Below are 22,429 nucleotides of genomic sequence, written 5' to 3' on the forward strand. Positions count from 1 at the left end.
GTGGATAGCTGGTGTCTCCCTTAGAGATAGGGTGAGAAACACTGCTGTTCGCGTGGGGCTCAGAGTAGAGTCGCTGCTCCTTCACGTGGAAAGCAGTCAGTTGAGGTGAGGTCAGGGAGGTGTTTCTGGCACGTCCAGCTGGGAGGAGACCTCGGGGCAGACCCAGGACCAGGTGGACGGATTATATCTCAACACTGGCCTGGGAACGCCTTGGGATCCCCCAGTCAAGGCTGGTGGATGTGGCCGGGGAAAGGGAAGTTTGGGGCTCCCTGTTGAAGCTGCTGCCCCCGCGACCCAAATCCGGATAAGCGGTGGAAGATGGATGGATGGATGAATTATAAAATGGGATAACATGTCAGGATCTTCCCAGTAAAAACAGAGTTGTTTTTTTGAAATTATCATTCCATTTAGGTCCTGCTGAGCTTGTTTTTTTTCATCATCAGAAGGCACATTTTTACGCTCAGAATAGCCGACTTGACAGCGTATCAGTGCTACCAAAACACTTTAGTTACACTAAAGTGGGGCGTGAGGCGGGGGACACTCCGGGAACGACGCCAGTTCACCGCGGAGGCACACAGAGATGAAGATTTAGATTTGGTTGGTTTAGATTTAAATTTGCTACCATCTGTGAATAACTTAAGAAGCAACAATTTGCAATAGACTGTAAAATTACAAATAAAGTATGAGTTTGATCATGATTATGGCATTGACACCTATGATGTATAACCTCACAGCTGATAAAGTGACCATATGCTAGACTGTAGAGGGTCATATCTTCATCTCTGTACAGTGGCACATAGTGTCAGTGCTAACATAGCTGTTATTTTAACAAAAAGCATCAGAATCATTAGTACTTTCCTCATCCATGGCGTATTAGTGGACATTTGCAAAATTATTAGTGTTGTACCGATCTATGAATACGTCCGTGAGCATCTTCCAGCACTACAGTTTATTTTAAAAAATGTCACTTTGTTCTTACTTTGTGGTGTTACAGAAATTAATTTCAATAATCATCATATTTTAACAGCCAACTGCCCCAAATTGGTTCAACACATCACACTGACCCAAATTCTAGCTTTTTTCTCCTGATTGCTAGAAATGATGACTGGAACCTTAAGAAACCCTGTGTCAAATCTGTTGAGTTGATCAATTTTTCCTGCATAATAGACAATAAAATTCAATGAAAATTATTCCATTATTTTAGATATATCTTTATCAATTTCCAAAACTGAAATAAGAATGAAATAATGTAAACAACAAGATTTTCATAAACTGAAGCCGTTTTGTGACTGGGAAAAAAACAAACCAAAAAAAGGCCTTTTGACAAAAGTGGGCATTTTGACAACAGCGGGTCCTCTGAATGAGAACCTACTAAAAAGATAGCACAACTATAGAACATATATATACTGTATATATATACTGTATATATATAAATTATTCATTTTTTTCACCTTGAAATGTACGAGTACAGTAAACACTTCTCACAAATGACTGAAACTACTTGTCTCGGAATCAATGTCCCAGCCCACAAAACCTCAAAAAAACCAAAGGGAACAACATAAATACAGAAGAAAAAAAGAGACTGTAGAGAAAAAAAATGAAAAAATATCCTCCTGACATTCGTGGGTAATAAATTTGTTTTAGATTGAAAAAGAAACACCTGACCACACACACTAAATATAAAAATCTAAAACAGTAATATTGCATCTTAAAATGCACAAAGATTCTTCTGTACAATTTGGCGTCTCTGTTTGAGGACAAACGCCTATTGTAAAGGGTTTTATTGGCGGTGTCTCGCAGTAGTTCTTGTTCCCATTTGTCTTTCATTATATAAATAGTTTGCTTCTCCTATACACCGGTACTGCTAACAGGCACACAGAGATCGGGCCAGAGAAATCAGCCGTCAGACAAAATGTTCATCCTTCTCTTCTGTTTCCTAGTCCTGCTGGGACGATGCGGTCCTTCTGGTGAGGATAATCACTGATCCTCCTGCATCCATCCATCCCATGAGGAACGAGATCCCTTAAGGTGCTTTTCCTTATGTTGTTTGAGGAGTATAGAATCTTTTGCTTGTTAATTTTAGTTAGTGAGGATGGATGAGGTCAGAAAGTTTCAACTTTCTTTCTGATAGCCTTTATCATCGAGGATTGATTGTGTAAAGTCACATGGTCTCTGGAATGTCCACACGAAAGGAGCTAGCGAACCGCTTTCCTCGCTGCAAAAATAGTAAAAAAAAAACAATAATCCAAGTTAGTTCACACATATTCTTGTCTATATGTTAAAATAATAGAATTAAAAATGTCTAATTTGGAAAAAATGACAAAAGAGGCAAATAATAAAATTCCATCATTCATAGATGGAGGGTTAGACAAGAATTTCCACATCCCTTAGCTGAACCTTTTCAGCTTACATTTCTGAAACGGCTCATACATACAGTAACAACACTACTAGTATGTGTGTCACAATAGATTTGTCTTTTTGGAGAGATGGGGATCTGGTGAATATTTAATGAGCAAGTTATTTAGGACAACATGAAAAAAGGAAAAGCTGAGTTTCCAGTCTACCTCCTCCCAGTTGTACGTTTGATAACTCTGGTGAAGGGGCTCATCCCCCTCCGTTTCCTCACAAACCTGACCCGGGGCCGGGTTCGGGTCTGCTCCTTCTGCATCAAAAGAGTCTTTGTGTGTCAGTGGCCGACTTCGTCACATTGAAGAACTTCAGTCTCTTCACACGGTCATTCTAGCCCCTCCTCCACTCTACTCCCTGCTCCGACTGTGTTTTTACCCTCCTTGCTATTATCCACCCCCCGCTGCTGCCCCCGTTTTTATTAGCATAAGAGCAACAGTGATCTACTTTGCAAGAGGAATGAGTGCTCATGTCCATGGGAACTGGAACCGTCCATTCAGAGACCTGAATTGTCAACTATCAGACCCACATTAGTTAACACAATATGAATCAGACCCACATTAGTTAACACAATATGAATCAGACCCACATTAGTTAACACAATATGAATCAGACCCACATTAGTTAACACAATATGAATCAGACCCACATTAGTTAACACAACATGAATCAGACCCACATTAGTTAACACAAAATGAATCAGACCCACATTAGTTAACACAATATGAGTCAGACCCACATTAGTTAACACAACATGAATCAGACCCACATTAGTTAACACAACATGAATCAGACCCACATTAGTTAACACAAAATGAATCAGACCCACATTAGTTAACACAATATGAGTCAGACCCACATTAGTTAACACAACATGAATCAGACCCACATTAGTTAACACAATATGAGTCAGACCCACATTAGTTAACACAATATGAGTCAGACCCACATTAGTTAACACAATATGAGTCAGACCCACATTAGTTAACACAATATGAATCAGACCCACATTAGTTAACACAATATGAATCAGACCCACATTAGTTAACACAATATGAGTCAGACCCACATTAGTTAACACAATATGAGTCAGACCCACATTAGTTAACACAATATGAATCAGACCCACATTAGTTAACACAATATGAATCAGACCCACATTAGTTAACACAATATGAATCAGACCCACATTAGTTAACACAATATGAATCAGACCCACATTAGTTAACACAATATGAGTCAGACCCACATTAGTTAACACAATATGAATCAGACCCACATTAGTTAACACAATATGAATCAGACCCACATTAGTTAACACAATATGAATCAGACCCACATTAGTTAACACAATATGAATCAGACCCACATTAGTTAACACAATATGAATCAGACCCACATTAGTTAACACAATATGAATCAGACCCACATTAGTTAACACAATATGAATCAGACTGACAAAAATAGAGATTAACTATCTACCAAATAAATATCATCCGTCAATCTCTGTCTCTTTCTCTCTATTTGTGTTTATACACACACATTTATAGATATACACATACAGTATGTATATACTGTATGTGTATATACAGTCAGTCAGTCAGTCAGTCAGTCATTTTCTAACCCGCTTAATCCGCTAACGCAGGTCGCGGGGAGCCGGTGCCTATCCCGGCAGTCTCAGGGCGTAAGGCGGGGGACACTCCGGGCACGACGCCAGTGTACCACGGTGTGTATATACAGTGTGTGTGTATATATATATATATGGTTATATATTTTCCTTCAGCCAAACTGGCTGGGACAATCCATTATTAGTTTGACCTATAAATACTAGAGTACTATTGATTCTTCTTTCTACTGTCCGCTCTATTTTTTACAGCTTTTCACAAAAAGCTGTTTTCTCTGTTTTGCAGTCAAGTTGAGCTGTGTAGAAGGGTCAGAGGTGACCCAAAAAAGAGGGTTCTCTTATCACAACCGGATGTAATGAAAATGTTACAGAGGAAAGAGTTAGTTGGACACTCTGACAAAAGAACTGATGACAAATACTAAAATAAAATTAACAAAACTAATTATACTGAATTCTGTCAGTGGCTCAGAGAGCATGTTATTCAAGTATTTATCAGCTATTTGTTGTAAAACTTTTAGTTACCTCTGTGTCTGGGATCGAGTCCATGCCAGGCACGTGGAGATTGCTGCGATAGTCGAGGGCCTGGAGCCCATCGGAGGGCACGAAACTGGGCATCCAGCAGCGATCAGAGTGGCCCAGGGCCTTACACTCCTCTGTGCAGTTAGAGAACAGATCAGCACCTGCAGAATAGGTTGAAAAAGCAAAAAAAAATTGCAATATGTATTTATGATGGGGTTTTTTTTTGTTTTCTGTCAAGATCAAAGCTGCAAAGTTCAAAACACACAAACACAAATGGACAATAATGGAGAGGTTAGTAACAGTGGAGGAGGCACAGCCCATAAATCACAATCAGTATGAACACCAGGTGGAAAAGCAGAAACAGAATTATTTTTCAAAATTACTAAAGGGAGAAAGAGGAAGCACTGCTCAAAGGTTTTTTTGGAAAGGAAAAGAATGATCAAATATTCGGTTATGTTAGAGTATTCAGTCATCCCTCGAGTATCAACACACGCGGTTTCACTTCATCGCGGATTTTTAGTAGGTATGTTGCTCTTCTTTTATTAATTAAATTTTGTTTTGATTGGTCGTCCAATCTGAGGTGCCGCTCAGCTATTGGCTGCTGCACTTTGTACCGCTGCTAATTTAATGGAATATATACGTCACAATATACTGTACAGCACTCTGCTGGGCTCGTACATCTGTGAAAATAATCAGTCAGTGCCTCACTAGACATGAACCTGTGTGTGTGTGTGTGTGTGTGTGTGTGTGTGTGTGTGTGTGTGTGTGTGTGTGTGTGTGTGTGTGTGTGTGTGTGTGTGTGTGTGTGTGTGTGTGTGTGTGTGTGTGTGTGTGTTTTTCACGCATGCATGGCATAAAATTGTCCTGAAAATGTAATATCACATATTAAAATCCATACAATAAGTGACAATATCAGTCTTTGCCATTTATTCACACAAGGAAAAAATAATTTGAGAAGAATAAACAAAGACAAAAAACAATTCAAAAACCACAAAAAAAACCTAAGGAATAACAGAAAAGACCCAGTACAGCCAGTGAAATGACATAAATTGATAATTCTTTTTGAAAACTTGAAATAACGTAAACTGAGATATACCTCCACTTCCCTTTTGTTTCATAATTCGTTTTATTAGGATAGATTGTGTTTTACTTAGGTTACAAAGCACTCTGAAATAGAATATTAGAGAAACACAGATGCAAATCAAGCTTTACAATGTAGAACGTAACCTCTCTCAGGCTGCTAAAATTGTTAAAAACAATAACACCACTTGACGGTGATTACGGCCCTGGGCTGAGCCCCAAACGCACAACAAGCACATGAATAAACAGTAAGAAAACGTGTGAGTGTGTAGGATGCCTGAGTGTGTGTCTCAGCAAACTGCCACGGCTCCTTTTCATTAGATCGAGCCAAAAACTCAATATTATTGGATTACCCACCCCCCTCCTCACTGGGCCCTCAGTCTCACCACTTCTGTGAGGCTATTGTCCCCAAGTTAAAGCTGGTTGCAGGTAAACTGCAAAACCAGTTTGAGTGTGATCACCTTCATATGGCATAACTATTGGTGAGGCTTTCAATGGATGGAATCCTGATGGAGAAAACACCTTTTGTTAGAGAACAAAACCCAAAGCTGGTCAGCACAGCTACTTAGCTTTAGTATCCGCCTAAAACCAGAGTGTTTTCATTGTCCCATATGCTTTTGCAGATCTGTGTATGCTTATATTTTGAAATCTGTTTGTTGTGTCTATGTCTGAGCCAAGGTTTGAACTGTCCAGCTAAAGCTATCTGCTGCTAATCCCTCTGAATACAGACTGATTAGGCTAAGACAGCAGTTGACCCACTGAGTGGTGTGTGTGTGTGTGTGTGTGTGTGTGTGTGTGTGCGTGCGTGCGTGTGTGTGTATGCAAATGTGTGGGTGGAATTTGCTTTGTTACACATCCAATTCATTTTACCTGCCATCAGGAGCCGCTTGGAAAAGCGCTCAGTCTCCTAACGAATGGTTTCTCATTAAATATTAAGTAACACACCATAAATACACCATCATGCTTTAATACGCCGTCTTATACAAAAGGAAACTAGTGACTGCAAGAGGGAACTGAACAGGGTGTGTTGTTGACAATTAAATCAGTGCAAAATCCATTAGAAAACGGACGATGTGTAAATTCTCAGACAGGAAATGAGGCATTTATACTCACAGATACGACACAAAAAAAACCCATTCATTCATTCATTTATCTTCTTGAAGATGACCCAATCAGAATCATCTCATCTTCAGCCACTAAACTGGAGTTATGGGTCACAGGTGTTACTACACCAGGTGACTAGGAGCCGTAGGCGAAGTACAGTTAATTAATGTAGCTGTGGGAGGACACAAGCCAGTGTCTTAATGTGTCGGTCCCAAGCCCGGATAAATACAGACGGTTGCATCAGGAAGGGCATCCAGCGTAAAACTTTTGCTAAATCAAACATGCGAATCAAACCTATGGCAGTAATCCCTCGTTACTCACTGTTAATGTGTTCCAGGAACCACCCGCAAAAAAACAAAACTCCGCACTACAGCGAAAACTATTTATTTTATTATTTACAGTAATTTAAACATTTATAAACGCTGTAAATACTGATATGAAACCACCTCCTATCTGTATTACCTGTTCCCACACTCTGATAGACTGGTTAAAGCACTTTGGTGTCTCTCAGAAGTGTGTCTTCGTTCCGAGACTCACGGAACGTGTGAAGGTGAAGCCGCGCGTGTTGATGCGCGAGGGATTACTGTACACCGAAGGATGAGATCTCATCTCATCTCATCGCGCAGCCACACAGACAACCAACGCAAACGCAGATACGATGAGAACACATATAGAAAAGCCCACGGTGGAATCAAAACTGGGACTTTCTCGCCATCAAGACATCTTGATATTTTGACACTTGTTCTCAAACACATTAAATTGTCAACATGGAATCATGAACAACAACACATTTGAACAGAAACACTGAGTCTGGCTCATTTTTAAAATATACATTCTGTCAGATATGCCTTCATCTCTCCTTTCCAAGCAGCCTACCAACAGTTCTCTCAGATCAAACGCTGGGCTTTGTCTGACTGGACTACAGCAACTGTTCTCTGCTTCAACAACAACAGAAAAAAAGAACTGTGTCAACTAATCTTTCACTAAGCCAAAAACAAGCTGGCAATCCACTGAGCACAGAGGGAGGGGGTGGAGTAATGTGATCTTGAAAAGTGCTGACCCTCATTACTTCTGACGCCCCATCTTATTTTAACATTCAGCATAACACCCGTCCGAGGCAAAGTAAAGTCTCAATAATAACCTTCATTTAGTAATTGGTATGCAGACGTCTGAAAAACAGAATTACTGATCAGCAAGCTGTTACCACGGTGATAATGTGAACGACTACCCTAAGAAGGAATTCATCATGGTGACATAAAAGAATGGGAATGGAATACTGGGGGGCAGACAAGTGGATAAGCACCTCTAGTCAATCTTCTCCAAGTGTGTCACATTGGCTATATTGATAATATACACTTCACAAATGTCAGAGGGTGGGAAATAGGTTTCTGTGGACCTAGAGGAAATGAGGACCCATTTAATTTCACTGTAATTTCCTTCACTAGTCAATGTGCTCGTCACTGAATGTATTAAAAGGACAGGGCAAAGCTTTAGACACTGCATGATCCAATAAGGATTCATTTACTAAACTCAAACTACATGGTTTGAAGAATTTAATCCGTTAAAAAGAATGAGACAACTCCTGATAGAGTTCATTTAGTGACCAGATAGAACATTTCAATCATAGATCAACTCATGTTATCATGCATTTTGCTGCTGTTATACTTTATATTCATTCCTTTATCTTCGAAACTCGCTTCTTCCGCTGTGGTGGTTCGCGGGGTTACTGGAGCCAATCCCAGCGGACTTGGGGCATGAGGCAGGGTACACTCCCGGCGCAGCACCAGCGCACCGCAGAGCCACATGAAGACAGACAACCTTACACACACTCACACCGGAGACAACACACGCAGACACGGGGAGAACACGCAAACTCCACACAGAGCAGGACGCCAACCAGGAGCCGCCTCGCTGTGCGGCGACAGCGCTGCCCCATATACATTTATATTACGCACACGTAAACACACACACACACACACACACGCATGATGCATGATGAGATGAAATGATTGAAACGGTTTGAAACCATGTTAGTTTGAGTTTAATAAATGAATCCTTATTGGCCTGCACAGCAATTAAAGTTTTACCTTGATATTATATCCATTCAATGATGAACACATTTACGAGTGAATGAAATCACAATGAATTTACATTGTTCCTCATTTCATCCAGGTCCTATGCTATAGATATAAATATAGATATAGATATGGATATAGATATGTATTGAGGGGCGGTGACCAGTGTGAACTGGAAACATGCCAGCAGCTGACATGTGACCAAATTGCTAAAATCCTTTAAAAAAATGCCAAAAAAGACATAAGAAACACAAGAACCCCCCCACACACACACACACACACACCCCTCCCCCGCCCCCAAAAGGATTGATATTCAGCTGTAATTAAATATTTCAAATATAAGCTAAATACTACGGTGCACTGGCGAAACACCCGGAGTGTACGCTGCCTCCATTCAAAGTCAGTAAAGGTTACAGTAGTAATTTTGGTGGGTGTGATAAAAGCACTCACAGGAACAGGCTTCTGAATTGTCAAAAATGGAGCAAAAAAACAGGGATTATTACTCATGTTTTTATATATATTGTGATCTTGTCATAAAGGTGGTAAATTTGACTCATAAAACTGTTTGATTTCTGCTTAAACAAATAACATGTTTGTGTCACAGATGATTTTAAGTGGTTGTATCTGCAATCAAATCTATTTTCATCAATTACAAATCAATATATAGGTTTTAAGAAAAGCTACCACAAAACAAAATTGTACACTATTCTAATTTTCAACAAAGCCAGAATCAGCAGTCTATTGTTTATACACTTAAGTCCCGCTCAGCAGATTAACAGACATATCCATGTCGTAATCACTTCTTTAACCCCATAGGTTTTGCTAATCTGCCATGACAACTAATGTCCAGCATTCGTTCATTTGAATTCTGGTTTTGATTTTTGCTGCAGATTCTTCTCCCACATTCTCTGTCACTACAATAAAAATGCCTTAAAAATAAAATGTTTGTAACCTGATTGATGAAATCACTGAATAGCTCTGAAGAGCTAGCCTGATGCAACAGCAAAAAAAAAAAGTTGGCATGACAACCCAGCCAGCAGATGCCTGTCACAGCTGAATTCATAGGAAAAAGGCATTTTGCACACATTTATTCCACGCCAACATTTCTCGATGACTAACGTGTGGAGTTTGCTCACTTTGAAAAACCTCAAGTACCCATCGAGTAGAGCGTGTCTTTTCTGTTGCATTTTGAAACAGGCCACTAAACCATACTATCAATTAGGCTAAAAAATAAACAATTTAAAAACTTAATGAAGAGAAAATAATCTATTTAAAGGCCCTAAGCTGGCTGTGACAGTAGAAGTGACAGCGTAGCTCTTTGGGCATGACAAGGAGGCCTTGTAGCTGACTTCACATGATGACAGCTACTGACCACAACACCAAAGACGACTCAACATTTAACGAAGACATAAAACCCCCATTCATAACTCAGCAGTGTTTTCAATATTAGATCAGGTTGGTTAGTTAAGAGAGAAGGGTCTAATTATTAAACACATGAATGAAGTGAGGAAAAAGCAGTATGGAAGGAGACAATCATTTAATGAAACCAATGAATCTCTTGGCTTGTCCACCATGTCAACAACCTCTCTAGTCGTCTTCCCAGCACTGAGGGACGTCTTGTTAAAAAAACCATCACATCTCATCTCAGCCAACTCTAGCACTCAGTGAGCGAGCCCTGGAGCAGGCTTGTCATTCACTCCGCCACACGTAAGCACACTGCGTAAGTAGAAACGCTTATTTAAGATGTTAATAGAGCGTCTTTTGGAAATTTAGAAAATCTAACTAACAGGTAGGAAAAATGATATTTACCAGAGGAATGGCCTCGATTGGTGGCATCGTGGTCACTGTCCCCCTGCTCACTGTCGCCATGGCCACTGTCTTTGGAACTGACCAGGTCGGCCTCCTGGAACGCTGAGCTAGGACCACAGAGATGATTTCATCAAAGTCGCACTGAACATTTTTCATGATTTATTAGAGGTTTAGAATGTTATTGGCTGATTAACTGGGACTGAAATACAGTAATCCCTCGCTTATTCGCGCTTCAAGATGCACGGCTTCACTACTTTGCAGATTTTTAGTCAGCAGTCTCGAGATACCGTACGCACATGCTATTGGCTGACAGCTTCCACGTGTGCGCTGCGTTACAACTCACGCTTCCTTCTGCGACAGTTTGTTAATACAAAGTGCTTTAAACAATCTATCAGAGTGTGGGAAAAGGTAATACAGATAAATAAATAGTTAAATTAAATAGTTTGTCGCGGCATTTTGTTTTTCACAGGTGGTCCTGGAACGCATTAGCCACGAGTAACGAGGGATTACTGTATGAACTTGGTTTGATTATCGACTTGTCTCTGATCGTGACAACCGTCTCGACTATAATACTCCCATCTAGATTTCAAAAAGTTAGTTTGGAAAATTCCAGCTCCTTAATAATACTTACTTTGACTTAACATTTTATCTTAAATCTTATTCCGTTTCTAATTCTGAAGCTTTCTACCTATTACAATACAGTTTCAGTCAACCCCTGGTTCCAAAAGCAGCTGTTTTCATTCCATGGTTATTGTACAATATTTCTCATCACAGCTCATCAGCCGAAGCACAATAATGAGACACACCAATGACAGGTTAGAGGCTCGTGAGACTTCAGTGAGCTTTCCCTATGGATTACCTGTTGACGCGTCTCGGCCTGTCAACCAGGTAGCTGAGTTCACCACGGGGGTGTTTTGTCTGAAACACAATGGACAATTTTCAACCTGTGTCACTGGAGCACTTTGGATAACTTATTTGCAAAGAAAAAAAAATGCAAAGAACTTAAGTACTTGCTGTTAGCTGAGGTGTGTTCAACTATTAAGTGCATCTCATGTGGGAGGAGTATATGTTTGAGGTCAGCTTTCACATGAGATGGGGGGGGGGGTTGGTCAAGACATGCATCCTTTTTGACTTAATGATGCTTAATGTGAACATTCTGCTTTTCTTATACATGTACAGTGCGCCCTCGTGCATTCGCACATCAAAGCTTGCGACTTCACCTCATCGCGGATGTTTGGTAGGCAGTCACATGATACCCTACGCACATTCTATTGGCTGACGGCATCCGGAAGTGTGCTCGCTTCCATGAGTCTCGGACTTAACGTGAGACACAAACAGAAGTGCTTTAAACAGTCTATCAGAGTGTGGGAAAAGGTGATACAGATAGAAGGTGGTTTAATATCAGTATGGGGGGGTTCATAAACGTTTACATTTCTGTAAATAATAAAATAAAGCTCTATCACGGAATTCATTAATCGCGTGTGGTTCCTGGAACGCATCAACCGTGAGTAATGAGGGCACACTGTACTTTTACACACGTTAAAGTTTTGTTTTTGCTCGTCTTTTGATTTAATGGTCAACTGTCTGCTGACTAATTAAGACAACTTGTCAGCAACTAGTAGACTCAGACATTTTAATGCCTTTTCTTCCAAATCTACATATTATACTTTACAAAATAACAAATTGGGATGCAAACCTGTACAAAATATGAGGATGATTGAACTGTATGGCTGCTGTAGGGAGTCAGGTTTAGACAGTGAGACTCTGAGTAGAACAGTTCTGAACTGTATATTTGAAAGGGACTCTTACCTCATTTGATAAGATGCTGCCGTTTGATATGATGTCTGGCTGTGGGTCTGTGTACCCCGTCACTACGGCTCCACATGGATTGCGATCGGTGTCTGTGCTCCTGGATGGACTACACGGCTTTAGGAACATGAGGTCGGTTTTGGCCGACTCTGGAGTCAGACATACCTGGTAACAATAGTTCTGGTTCTGGTGGTGGGAGCCAAAGCTGCCCGACTCCTCCACGGGGACCTGAGCCGTACACGCCCCACTGACGCTACCAGCACTTTGTACCAGCATGATGTCTGACTTACTGAGCTTTTTCTTACGGACCCGGCCCTGTCGCGAACAACAGGAGCTGCAGCCTAGACAACAGTCACTGGTCAAGCAAGTGTAGATGTTGAGCTTTTTCTCCTTCTGGCAACGCACGGCTAACACAATCATAACCAGGAGGAAAATAAAGGAAACAGATCCCAGGGCAATGATGAGGATGAGCGTGAGATCCAAGGTGCCCTCTTTGGTCTTGGTTGTGCCTCGAACAACACCGCCACGGCCTTCAGCCACACTGTCCACCAGCTTTACCAGAACACTGGCGCTGGACGACAGCGGAGGCTGGCCGTGGTCTCTCACCTCAATCAACAGGTCGTAAAGCTGCCGCTGGTCTTGCTTGGCTGACACCCTCCTCGCCGTCCGGAGCTCCCCTGTCCTCCAGTCCATTCTGAACATGCCGTTCTCGTTCCCCCTCTGAATGCTGTAGGACAGCCGAGCGTTCTCTCCATCATCAGTGTCCATCGCGACAATACGTGTCACCAGGTAGCCCGGTTCAGCCGAGCGGGGCAGGGGTTCAGTGGCTGTTCCGTTCTTTCCCAGGGGCGCCAACACCGTGGGGGGGTTGTCATTCTGATCCACTATGATGACTTTGACTGTGGCATTGGAAGCCAGCTCTGGGGTACCCGAGTCTGTGGCCTGGACCATGAATGTGAAGTCTTTCAACTGCTCATAATCGAAGGACCTGAGTGCGTACAGATAGCCCGTCTCCTCATTAATGGACACGTAGGTTTTGACTGACATGCCCTGGATGTCACACTCTAATATGGAGTAGCTGATCCGCGCGTTCTGCCCCATGTCCAGGTCCAAAGCCGTCACAGCATGTATGTAAGCCCCCGGCACGTTGTTCTCTGTCACATACACGTCATACACAGGCTGCGTGAACGTGGGCGAGTTGTCATTCTCATCCGACACCTGGACCCGAATGGACTTACTGGTGGCCAGCGACGGCTTGCCTTTATCCCGCGCCACCACGGTCACGGAGTAGGAGTCGGCCTGCTCCCGGTTCAACGGCCCGTCGGTCACCACGGTGAAATAGTTCCTGAATGACGATTTTAATTTGAACGGAATCTCTCCGATGATTTCCACGTGGATCTGTCCGTTTTCCTCCGCGTCCTTGTCCGTGACGCTCAGCAGCGCGATGACGGTACCGGGAGCCGCGTTTTCGCTCACAGACTCGGTGACGGTGCTGAAGGTGATCTCCGGAGCGTTGTCGTTCACGTCGGTGACTCTCACCAGGACTTTACAGTGCGCAGGCACCGCGTTGGGCCCCAGGTCCTTGGCCTGGACGAAGATCTGATGCAAGCTGCTCTCCTCGAAGTCCACCTGTCCGCGCACCTCGACGCGCCCGGTGCGCGCATCGAGGCTGAACAGATCCTTCACGCCGCTGGAGATGTGGTTGCTGAAGGAGTACACCACCTCCCCGTTCAACCCCTCGTCCAGGTCGGTGGCGTTCAGCTGTATGACCAGCGTCCCCGCCGGCGCGTCCTCCGACAGGCTGACGGTGTACACGGGTTGCTCGAACACCGGCACGTTGTCGTTGGAGTCGGTCACTTTGACCACCAGGAGCGCGGTGCCGGTCCGGGGGGGCTGGCCGCCATCCACCGCGGTCAGCACGTACCTGTGCGCCGCCTGCTGCTCCCGGTCCAGCGGCTTCTCCAGAATCAGCTCCGCAAACTTGTTGCCGTCGGTCTGGGTGTGAACGTCCAGGTAGAAGAAGCTGTTGGTGGTGATGTCGTACGACCGGAGCGCGTTGGAGCCCACGTCCGGGTCGAAGGCGCTCTCCAGGGGGAACCGGGTCCCCGGAGTGGCGCTTTCGGATATCTCCACCATGATGTCCGTCTCCGGGAAGCTGGGGGGGTTGTCGTTAATGTCCTCCACCTCGATCTCCACACGAAACAGCTCCAGTGGGTTCTCCAAGAACACTTCCATGTTGAGCTGGCAGCTGGGGTTCTGCTTGCAGATCTGTTCCCGGTCGATTTTTTCGTTAATGAACAGGATGCCGTTGTCTAGATTCACCTCCAGGTACGGTGTTCGAGAGCTGGGCACCACCTGGAAGCGGCGGGAGGCCAGTTTGGTGAAGTCCAGTCCCAGATCCTCGGCGATGTTCCCCACCAGTGTGCCGTGATCCGCCTCCTCCGGCACGGAGTAGCGGATCTGAGAGGACGCTCCATCGGCGACGCACAGGACGATCCACAACACGATCATCGCCGGGAAAAGAGCACTTGGGTGAAACTGAATCTAAACTTTAAAAACAACAACAACATATAATCCTATTATTCTCTCTAGATACGAAGAATTCAGCTCCAACCAGCCGTTTCGACCGGGGATGCGCAACGAATCAAAATTCGTAGAAGTCCCGCAAAAGTATGAGGCGTCCAGCGCAAAACGTTCAGCGTTAAAAGAAACACATCGTGAAGACGAACACTCCGAATGTAAGGGCTGTGGAATGGGTGCAGGATGTGTCTCTCATGTCGCTGCTACCCTGAAGCGCCCCTGGGCTGCAGGGCGCATCTCCCGGAGTCTGACTGGTGGGACCTGTTTGGAGATGAGGATGAAGAAAGGAAACCATAATCCATAGGACAAATCAGAGGCTGTAGTCGTCCTCTGTGATGGACCCACATGTCAGACCGCTACACTCTGATTCTGTCTCCTCCTGGTACCTTCCTGCTCCCTGTTCTCACCTCCACTCCATTCTCCACTGACACTGTTCACTCAGTTACTTGCTTTTTGCCCCGCGTCGCGCCTCCCCCTCTGCAGCCTCCTCTGCTGTAAATCACAGCGTCAGCCCCCTCCCGATTGGCTGGCAGGGCTGTCAATCAACGTGAAACTGGGGTCCAAATCTCACGCACCGCTGTCATTGGTTTCCACATCTCCCCTCGAAGCCTCGACCTCTGACGCAAGAAGAAAAAGAAGAATTAGGGGTAAAAACCTCATTCATGACTGTTCTGCCCCCACTTCCCAACCATGATTTAACTCTGCAAATCAAAACTTCTGAACCAAAGTACAAACAGTTTTCAAGCAAGGACTCGTTGTAGTGTCAGAACCTGTGCCAAGCTGGGCTGAGAAAAGGCGGGACGGACCAGGTGATGTATGTAAGTATAGTGTTAGTGCAGGTGTCTGTCAACGCGCTCTTCTCCGGGCTGTGCGCCATCATGACAGTCAGCAGCAGTTATTACTCCTCCAGACACAGGGAGGTTCTCTCATCAGCGGAGCACGTACGACCCCTAGTGGCGAAAATACACTATTTCATGAAACCATCAGGCAGGTGCTGAATGTGAAAATACCATGTATGGAGTTTTTAATTGCGGGGACAGGGGTCAAAGGTAAACTCAGAGGAAATCAGTCATTTCCATAAGGGCTGCAAACTTTTGGGAGACTCTTTTTGATAAATTACAGTCCACGCACACACACAGACAGATATATACGTGTACACACACATAGGAGCACATAAAAATAAATTTAGCTTTTAATTTCATTTTACAGTAATGAAATAACTAACGAAGGGTTTTACAGTAATCCCTCATTACTCTCTATATATACATATATATCTATGTATATATTTTTTTATGTGTGTGTGTGTGTGTGTGTATATATATGTATATATATATATATATATATATATACACATACATATGTACTGTGTGTATATATATATATACACAGCTCAAAAAAATAAAGGGAACACTTAAACAACACAATGTATCTCCAAGTCAATACACAACAGGTGGAAATTATAGGCAATTGGCAAGACACACCCAATAAAGGAGTGGTTCTGCAGAAGGTGACCACAGACCACTTTGCCGTTCTGATGCTTTTTGGCTGATGTTTTGGTCCCTTTTGAATGCTGGCCAAAACATCAGCCACTACCACTTATGTGGTAGAATGAGATGGAGTCTACAACCCACACAAACGGCTCAAGTAGTGCAACTCATCCAGGATGGCACATCTTGTGAGCGTGGCTAGAAGGTTTGCTGTGTCTGTCAGCGTAGTGTCCAGAGCATGGAGGCACTACCAGGAGACAGGCCAGTACATCAGGAGACAACAACCCAGCAGCCAGACCGTTACCTCCTTCTTTGTGCAAATAAGAACAGAAAGAACACTGCCAGAGCCCTTCAAAATGAGCTCCAGCACACCATAAATGTGCATGTGCCTGCTCAAACAGTCAGAAACAGACTCCAGAGGTAGCCCAACTACCATTAGGTACCGAGATGTGATCGTCACACCCCTTGTCAGACCATATGCTGGTGCGGTTGGCCCTGGGTTCCTCCTAATACAAGACAATGCTTGAACTCATGTGGCTGGAGTGTGTCAGCAGTTCCTGCAACACAAAGGCATTGATGTTATGGACTTGGCCCGCCCGTTCCCCAGACCTGAATTCTATTGAGCACATCTGGGACATCATGTCTCGCTCCATCCACCAAGTTGCACCACAGATTGTCCAGGAGTTGGCGGATGCTTTAGTCCAGGTCTGGGAGGAGATCCCTCAGGAGAACATCCGCCGCCTCATCAGGAGCATGCAGCTCTTGCATTGGGGCTGTCTATGTCTCTTGGGGCGTGAAATCCTCTTGACGGTGATATCCCCCCGCTGACCTGGCGTCCTGGCTCCCCCTTGCCGTAGCATTGTTGTAGTATTTCATTAGATTAGTTTAGATATACTTTAATGATTCCAAACGTGGAAATTCACATGTTGCACAGCATTCAGAAAAACAAACTGTTGTTGCGATAGTATGTTTCTGGGTTACAGATGTTGGAACACTGGGCTAACAGCCTTTTTGTTAGCCTTGTTAGCCTTGATTATGGGTTTTGAAGCAGCTATTGGTCCCACATCCGCCCCATATATCCCCTCTCTCTGGGATTACTCGTGTAGTAGCATTCCATCAACTCCGTATTCTCCACTCTTGTCCATGTGTATCTTGTTCCAATAACCCATTTCTCATCAGATTGCCCTGGTTCCCTAGCAACTGACACAAACCTTGTTGACCTGGGTGACATCCGAGCTGGTATGGCTTTGTCATATTGTGTTTGCTCATATATGAGTGAAGGCTAGTCCAGCATTAAAGGTTTTGCCTACAGACTCTAACTGGATAGTGTTTGCCCTGACCTGGATTTGAACCTGCAGCCTCCTTCATTCTTAAACAAGTTTGGACATACAGTTTTATGCATACTCCGGTATTTAAATGAATCTTCTGCTCGGTCAAGAGGAGGGCCAGCTAAATATTGCTTCACCTCAACAACAGTATCTGCAGTAGCAGATGCTGTTTTTGATTGCCTTTGCATCTTCTGCACTGCTGTCCAGCAGCTTCCACAGGTTAATGTCTTCCTATTGAATGAAAACAGAAAGTGAACGTGTTTTACCTTATTCAGTAGCACCAGATCAAAATGCTCCCACACTTGAGGATGCTTCCTGGATGGCTCCATCACTCAAAAAGTCCAAAAGTCTGAATGTCAAACAATACTGATGTGTTGGCACAGACTATTCAGACACCTCATTTGGAATATTTTACTCTATGGCGCCATCAAGAGGTCAATAAAATGTGCTACAATCTAGTTTCCACCTACAAAACAACTGATAGCACCACAGTGAAACAGTATTAAAAATGGAATGGGAATGCAATTTTGTAACTTGTGATTAAATAAAAAGAATTAAAAACCAATATTTTTTATTGGTTTTCTATTAAAAAAAAGTATTTTTTCACTAAAGAGGCAGGACTACGGCGGTTCTGCTTTTATATGAGGATTTCTGCTGCTTTGGGGAAGAAAATCCTCACAAGGCACAGATGAAGCTGGGATGGAAAGGTACTTGACAACCAGTGTCAATACATTTGGAAAACAATTTCTTTGCTTTCTCCAGGACTGCAGTGGATCTTCTTTTCCACCCATGTTTGGTTCTTCCAGGTTTTTTCTGTACGTCGATTGTTGCATTTACTGTCAGTGATGTAGATGTTGGGGTTTTGATTTGCAAATGTATTGGACATCTGAATGAACATTTCTAGGCTAGTTCCATCTTTTAAACACTCGCTAATAACTAACCAAAGACCAACCAACCCAAACACAAGATGGACGAATGAAATCCATTGGGTTTTGCTGGGCCTTATATTTCAAATGATATGTGGATCACGTGCCAAACCAGCAAACCACTCTGTGAATCTGTCATGTGGTGCTTCAGGAAGGTCTGAACGTCATCGCTTATGTCATCAAACCACGATCCAAACCGCACTTCGCCTGGATTTTTGCTGATTATTTGACACACGCTTCGAAGTCGAAGCATGTGTCAAATGCTTTGGCTTCGAATTGAAGTGTGTGACTCACGCTTCGATACAAAGATTTGATGACAAGTGGACCAGGGCCGACTGACTGCAAACAGATCGCCTGGCCGCTGGAGAACCCAGTTTCTGTAGTACATGCTGAGCAAGCCCACCAAGTATGGCATACAGATCTTCTGGGTTTGTGATGCACGTAGCCCATATGCAGTTGATGGGATCGTGTACCTACGGAGACAACTAGGGGAAAATGTCCAGAAGAATCTGGGGGAAAGCATTGTCTGTCAGTTGTGCAGTGGATTGAGACACAGGTCGAAGCATCACCACTGACAACTTCTTCACCAGCGTCCCTCAGGCAGAGCATCTCCTGGAGGACAGTCTGACTGTTGTGGGAACTTTGTGACAGAACAAGTCGGACATTCCTCCGGTCATGAAGGCTTCTAGGTCCAGAGCAGTCCACAGCACCAATTTTGGGTTCAGTGGCAACATGACCATGATCAGCTATGTAAGAAAGAAGGGGAAGACTGTTCTGCTGCTTAGCACAATGCACCACAGGACGGTGATAGTTTGGTGTGACCTTTGACCTAGACCTGTCAAAATCAAGTTTGACAGGAAGGTGCACCTTATACTCTCTCTGATGGGCGTAGTGTGACTGTTTTAAAAAGTGTGAACATAAGAAAAGTCCAGAATAACTTGGGTGGCCGTTTGCTTACTGTCTGTGCAGAAGAACTAGGCCATATTTTTAATTTCATTTGCCACTTGGCCCTGAGGTCCTCATTGACTTCATGCATGTGGCCAAAACCTCTTTTGTCTTTTGTCATCTGAGAAACTTGTTAAGGAAAAGCTCTTGGCAAAAATAGTGTTACCTTGACCCTCCGCAATTTGCATACAGGGCCAAGAGAGAGGTGTCTGACACTAACATCACCCGCTTTGAAAATTCTTTATAAAAGATCATGAGGTCAGCAAGAAACATGCTAAACTTCGATTCAGGTATTACTGGTTGGGTTCTTCATTTTCTCACAAATAGACTCCAGAAGGTAAATGGGAAAGTTTCTTGAGAATTACCATCAATCACAGGCTCACCCCAAGGTTGTACATCCTGTACACTAATGACTGTAGAGGCCAACCTGCCAGTAGACACGTTATTAAATTTGCAGAGGATTCTGTTATTGTCTTCTCTGTGATGGTGAGGTCAGCCATGCACCAGTAGTAGATGACGTTGTTTCCTGCAGTGAGATGGCATATGTTGGTATGGTAACCTTGGTGCTAGGCAGAAGAATGCCCTTAACAGTGTTGGGGAAGGGGGGCAGCAATATTTGGGAATTTCCCAGTTTGGAATCATTAATGTATATCTTATCTAATCTTTTGCTTTTCAGCAGGAGATTTTAGGCCCCTTCAATCTAAGCATGGAGATCTTAACAGAAGAGTTTGGATAATATAAGTTAAGGTGAGGTGAGAGCACGCAGCCCTGAGGGGAGTGAGTCAAGGCGTGCCAGAGGTTGGAGACCATGTTGTTGAACTAAAAATAACCGGTAGAAATTTTCATTTATACCTACTTCTACGTATTGCACGCTCAATAATGGGAAGAGTAAGAGGTAGCGGTTGTTTCAGAAAAAGAAGAAGCTTTATTCCGTTGTATACAATTATACAACGGAATTACAAGATCAGATTGAGAGTTGGTCAGGCCGCTGCACCCTAAGCGTGCTTGCAACTGTTGGCCAACATGACCTAAAGGGTCCTTACATGCATGTTTTTCATGATGTTGGTGGGAAACTGGAGAAAACCCATTCAGACACAGAGGGAACATGCAAACTCTAGACAGAAAGGCATTATTGGGAATGGTGGGCTTTGAACCCATGACCTTCTTGCTGTGAGGCAACAGTGCTAACCGCTACACCACTGTGGCGTAGTTAGCAGAGGACAGCTGTTAGTGATAAGTGGGAGGTGTGTTTGTCTGTGTGTGTGTGGGGGGGGGGGGTAGGATTGTGCTGCCTCTCATTTTTTACTTATTTAAATTTTTTAATTCTGTTGTTTTGGTAATTTAATTCTGTTAATTCGATTGTTTTTAATTCTGTTTTCGTCTTTGTTTCATTTTAATGTACATGCGTTGTGGTTTTGGGGTTATTATTACCTGCTGTATTAACAATTGCCCAATTTGGGACGTGTAAATAAATAAACTAGAAACAAAGTTGACCACTCGTCCAGTTGACTTTACAACACAGATTTACAATGACTTGAATTACTGAGAATGTTAAAAAAAATCACAGAAATGTTCAAATAGAAAATGATGAACGTTATCATCGGTGCAATCATTGAGAATCCACATGTACTAAGACGAATTAGAGGCAGTTTATTTGAATAAGAAGTGGCACAGAAAAATTGACTGAACATGGAGCAACAGTAAGTGCAGCTCAAGCTTGCACTTGTCTACATGCTGTGTGCTTGGGCCATGCAGAGGAAGCACAAGAACAAGTGGTGATATGAAGTATGTGTTTGAATGCTCTGATAGGGACAGGGGAAGACAATTTTATAACCTCAATCTCCTTAAAGCGTGAAGAGATGCACAATTTGTGGGCAATCAGTGAGAAAAATTAGTTGGAAACTGAAGTATCTCAAAGTATCGAGTTTATCTCCTTTCTCGGATAAGATTGGAAATCACATGTAAATTAATGAAGCGTTACAACTGAATACTGGCAGAAGGCAGCTCATCTGACATAAATCCTTAAATTATGTTCAGCCCTTAAACTCACAAACATGTTCAATCATGATAATTCATCCAAATTTGTTTAAAATCATAACCACAACTTCAGTTCAGGAACTATATCCATGAATGAAGAGTTGGAGCCTCAACGCAGCCTAAGCGCTTCATTCTCTAGGCAAATCGGATTTCCTTCCATGTCTGATTTTTAGGGATGACTGTTCACACTGTTTTTAGCAAGTGTCCAAATGGGACTGTTCAGACTCCAAACATGATATGTGATATCAATCTGGATGTGCTAAAAATTGGATGTAGGCGACTAGTCTGAGGAAGGCTTAAGCACTTCATTCACCAGGTGAACCAGTTTAGTGGTTCAGATCAATGAAACACTGTTGGGTCCCAGATGTGTTAAAAGCAATGAAACATCACGGGGTGCTGCTTATCATGTCACTACCCTCTGGATTGATCATATTAGGGTTCGGGTTGCTGACAGTTTGCTTTCCAATTACTTTGCAATGGAACCAACCAGAAAGAGATCTCAAGTCTGGGAACACTTAGAACTGGTGCTGCAGAACAAAGACTTTGATTTCTAAGAAACTTATTTTATAGCTCTGTTGCTCAAACAGTAGAAAGTAATAAACCACACACATATAGTTTTTAATTTGCAGGTGAAGTGTTTGCTTTGTTCCAACACCTGACTTACAGTAACAACACGTCATCAATGAGACGTTACCGATCC

General features: G+C 43.2%; 1 protein-coding gene across 2 annotated transcripts; it reads right to left on the minus strand.

Moving 5' to 3' along the window:
• Nucleotides 1–947: 947 nt before the first annotated feature.
• Nucleotides 948–16,251, minus strand: pcdh10b (protocadherin 10b). 2 transcript variants are annotated; one of them, XM_068325683.1, is made up of 5 exons: nt 12,427–16,251; nt 11,477–11,535; nt 10,618–10,724; nt 4,553–4,710; nt 948–2,215 (listed from the first exon to the last, which is right to left on the minus strand). In XM_068325683.1, the coding sequence occupies exons 1-5, from the start codon at nt 14,935–14,937 to the stop codon at nt 2,162–2,164; spliced, it is 2,889 nt and encodes a 962-aa protein (XP_068181784.1). In that variant the 5' UTR covers nt 14,938–16,251; the 3' UTR covers nt 948–2,161. The 2 variants fall into 2 exon arrangements, with proteins under 2 accessions (XP_068181784.1, XP_068181785.1); XM_068325684.1 differs by lacking the exons at nt 948–2,215; nt 11,477–11,535 and having other exon boundaries at nt 4,572–4,710.
• Between the last annotated feature and the right edge of the window lie 6,178 nt (nt 16,252–22,429).

This window comes from Antennarius striatus, chromosome 10 (genome assembly GCF_040054535.1).
Source record: "Antennarius striatus isolate MH-2024 chromosome 10, ASM4005453v1, whole genome shotgun sequence".
Lineage (NCBI taxonomy): Eukaryota > Metazoa > Chordata > Actinopteri > Lophiiformes > Antennariidae > Antennarius > Antennarius striatus.

Excerpts from the sequence above, each read along its gene's own strand:
- pcdh10b (XM_068325683.1), bottom strand. The coding sequence starts at position 14,937 with ATGATCGTGTTGTGGATCGTCCTGTGCGTCGCCGATGGAGCGTCCTCT. Across the intron at positions 10,725-11,476 it reads AGGCCGAGACGCGTCAACAG|CTCAGCGTTCCAGGAGGCCG; the intron begins GTAATCCATAGG and ends CTGTGGTCCTAG. Across the intron at positions 2,216-4,552 it reads ACTCGATCCCAGACACAGAG|CGAGGAAAGCGGTTCGCTAG; the intron begins GTAACTAAAAGT and ends CTATTTTTGCAG.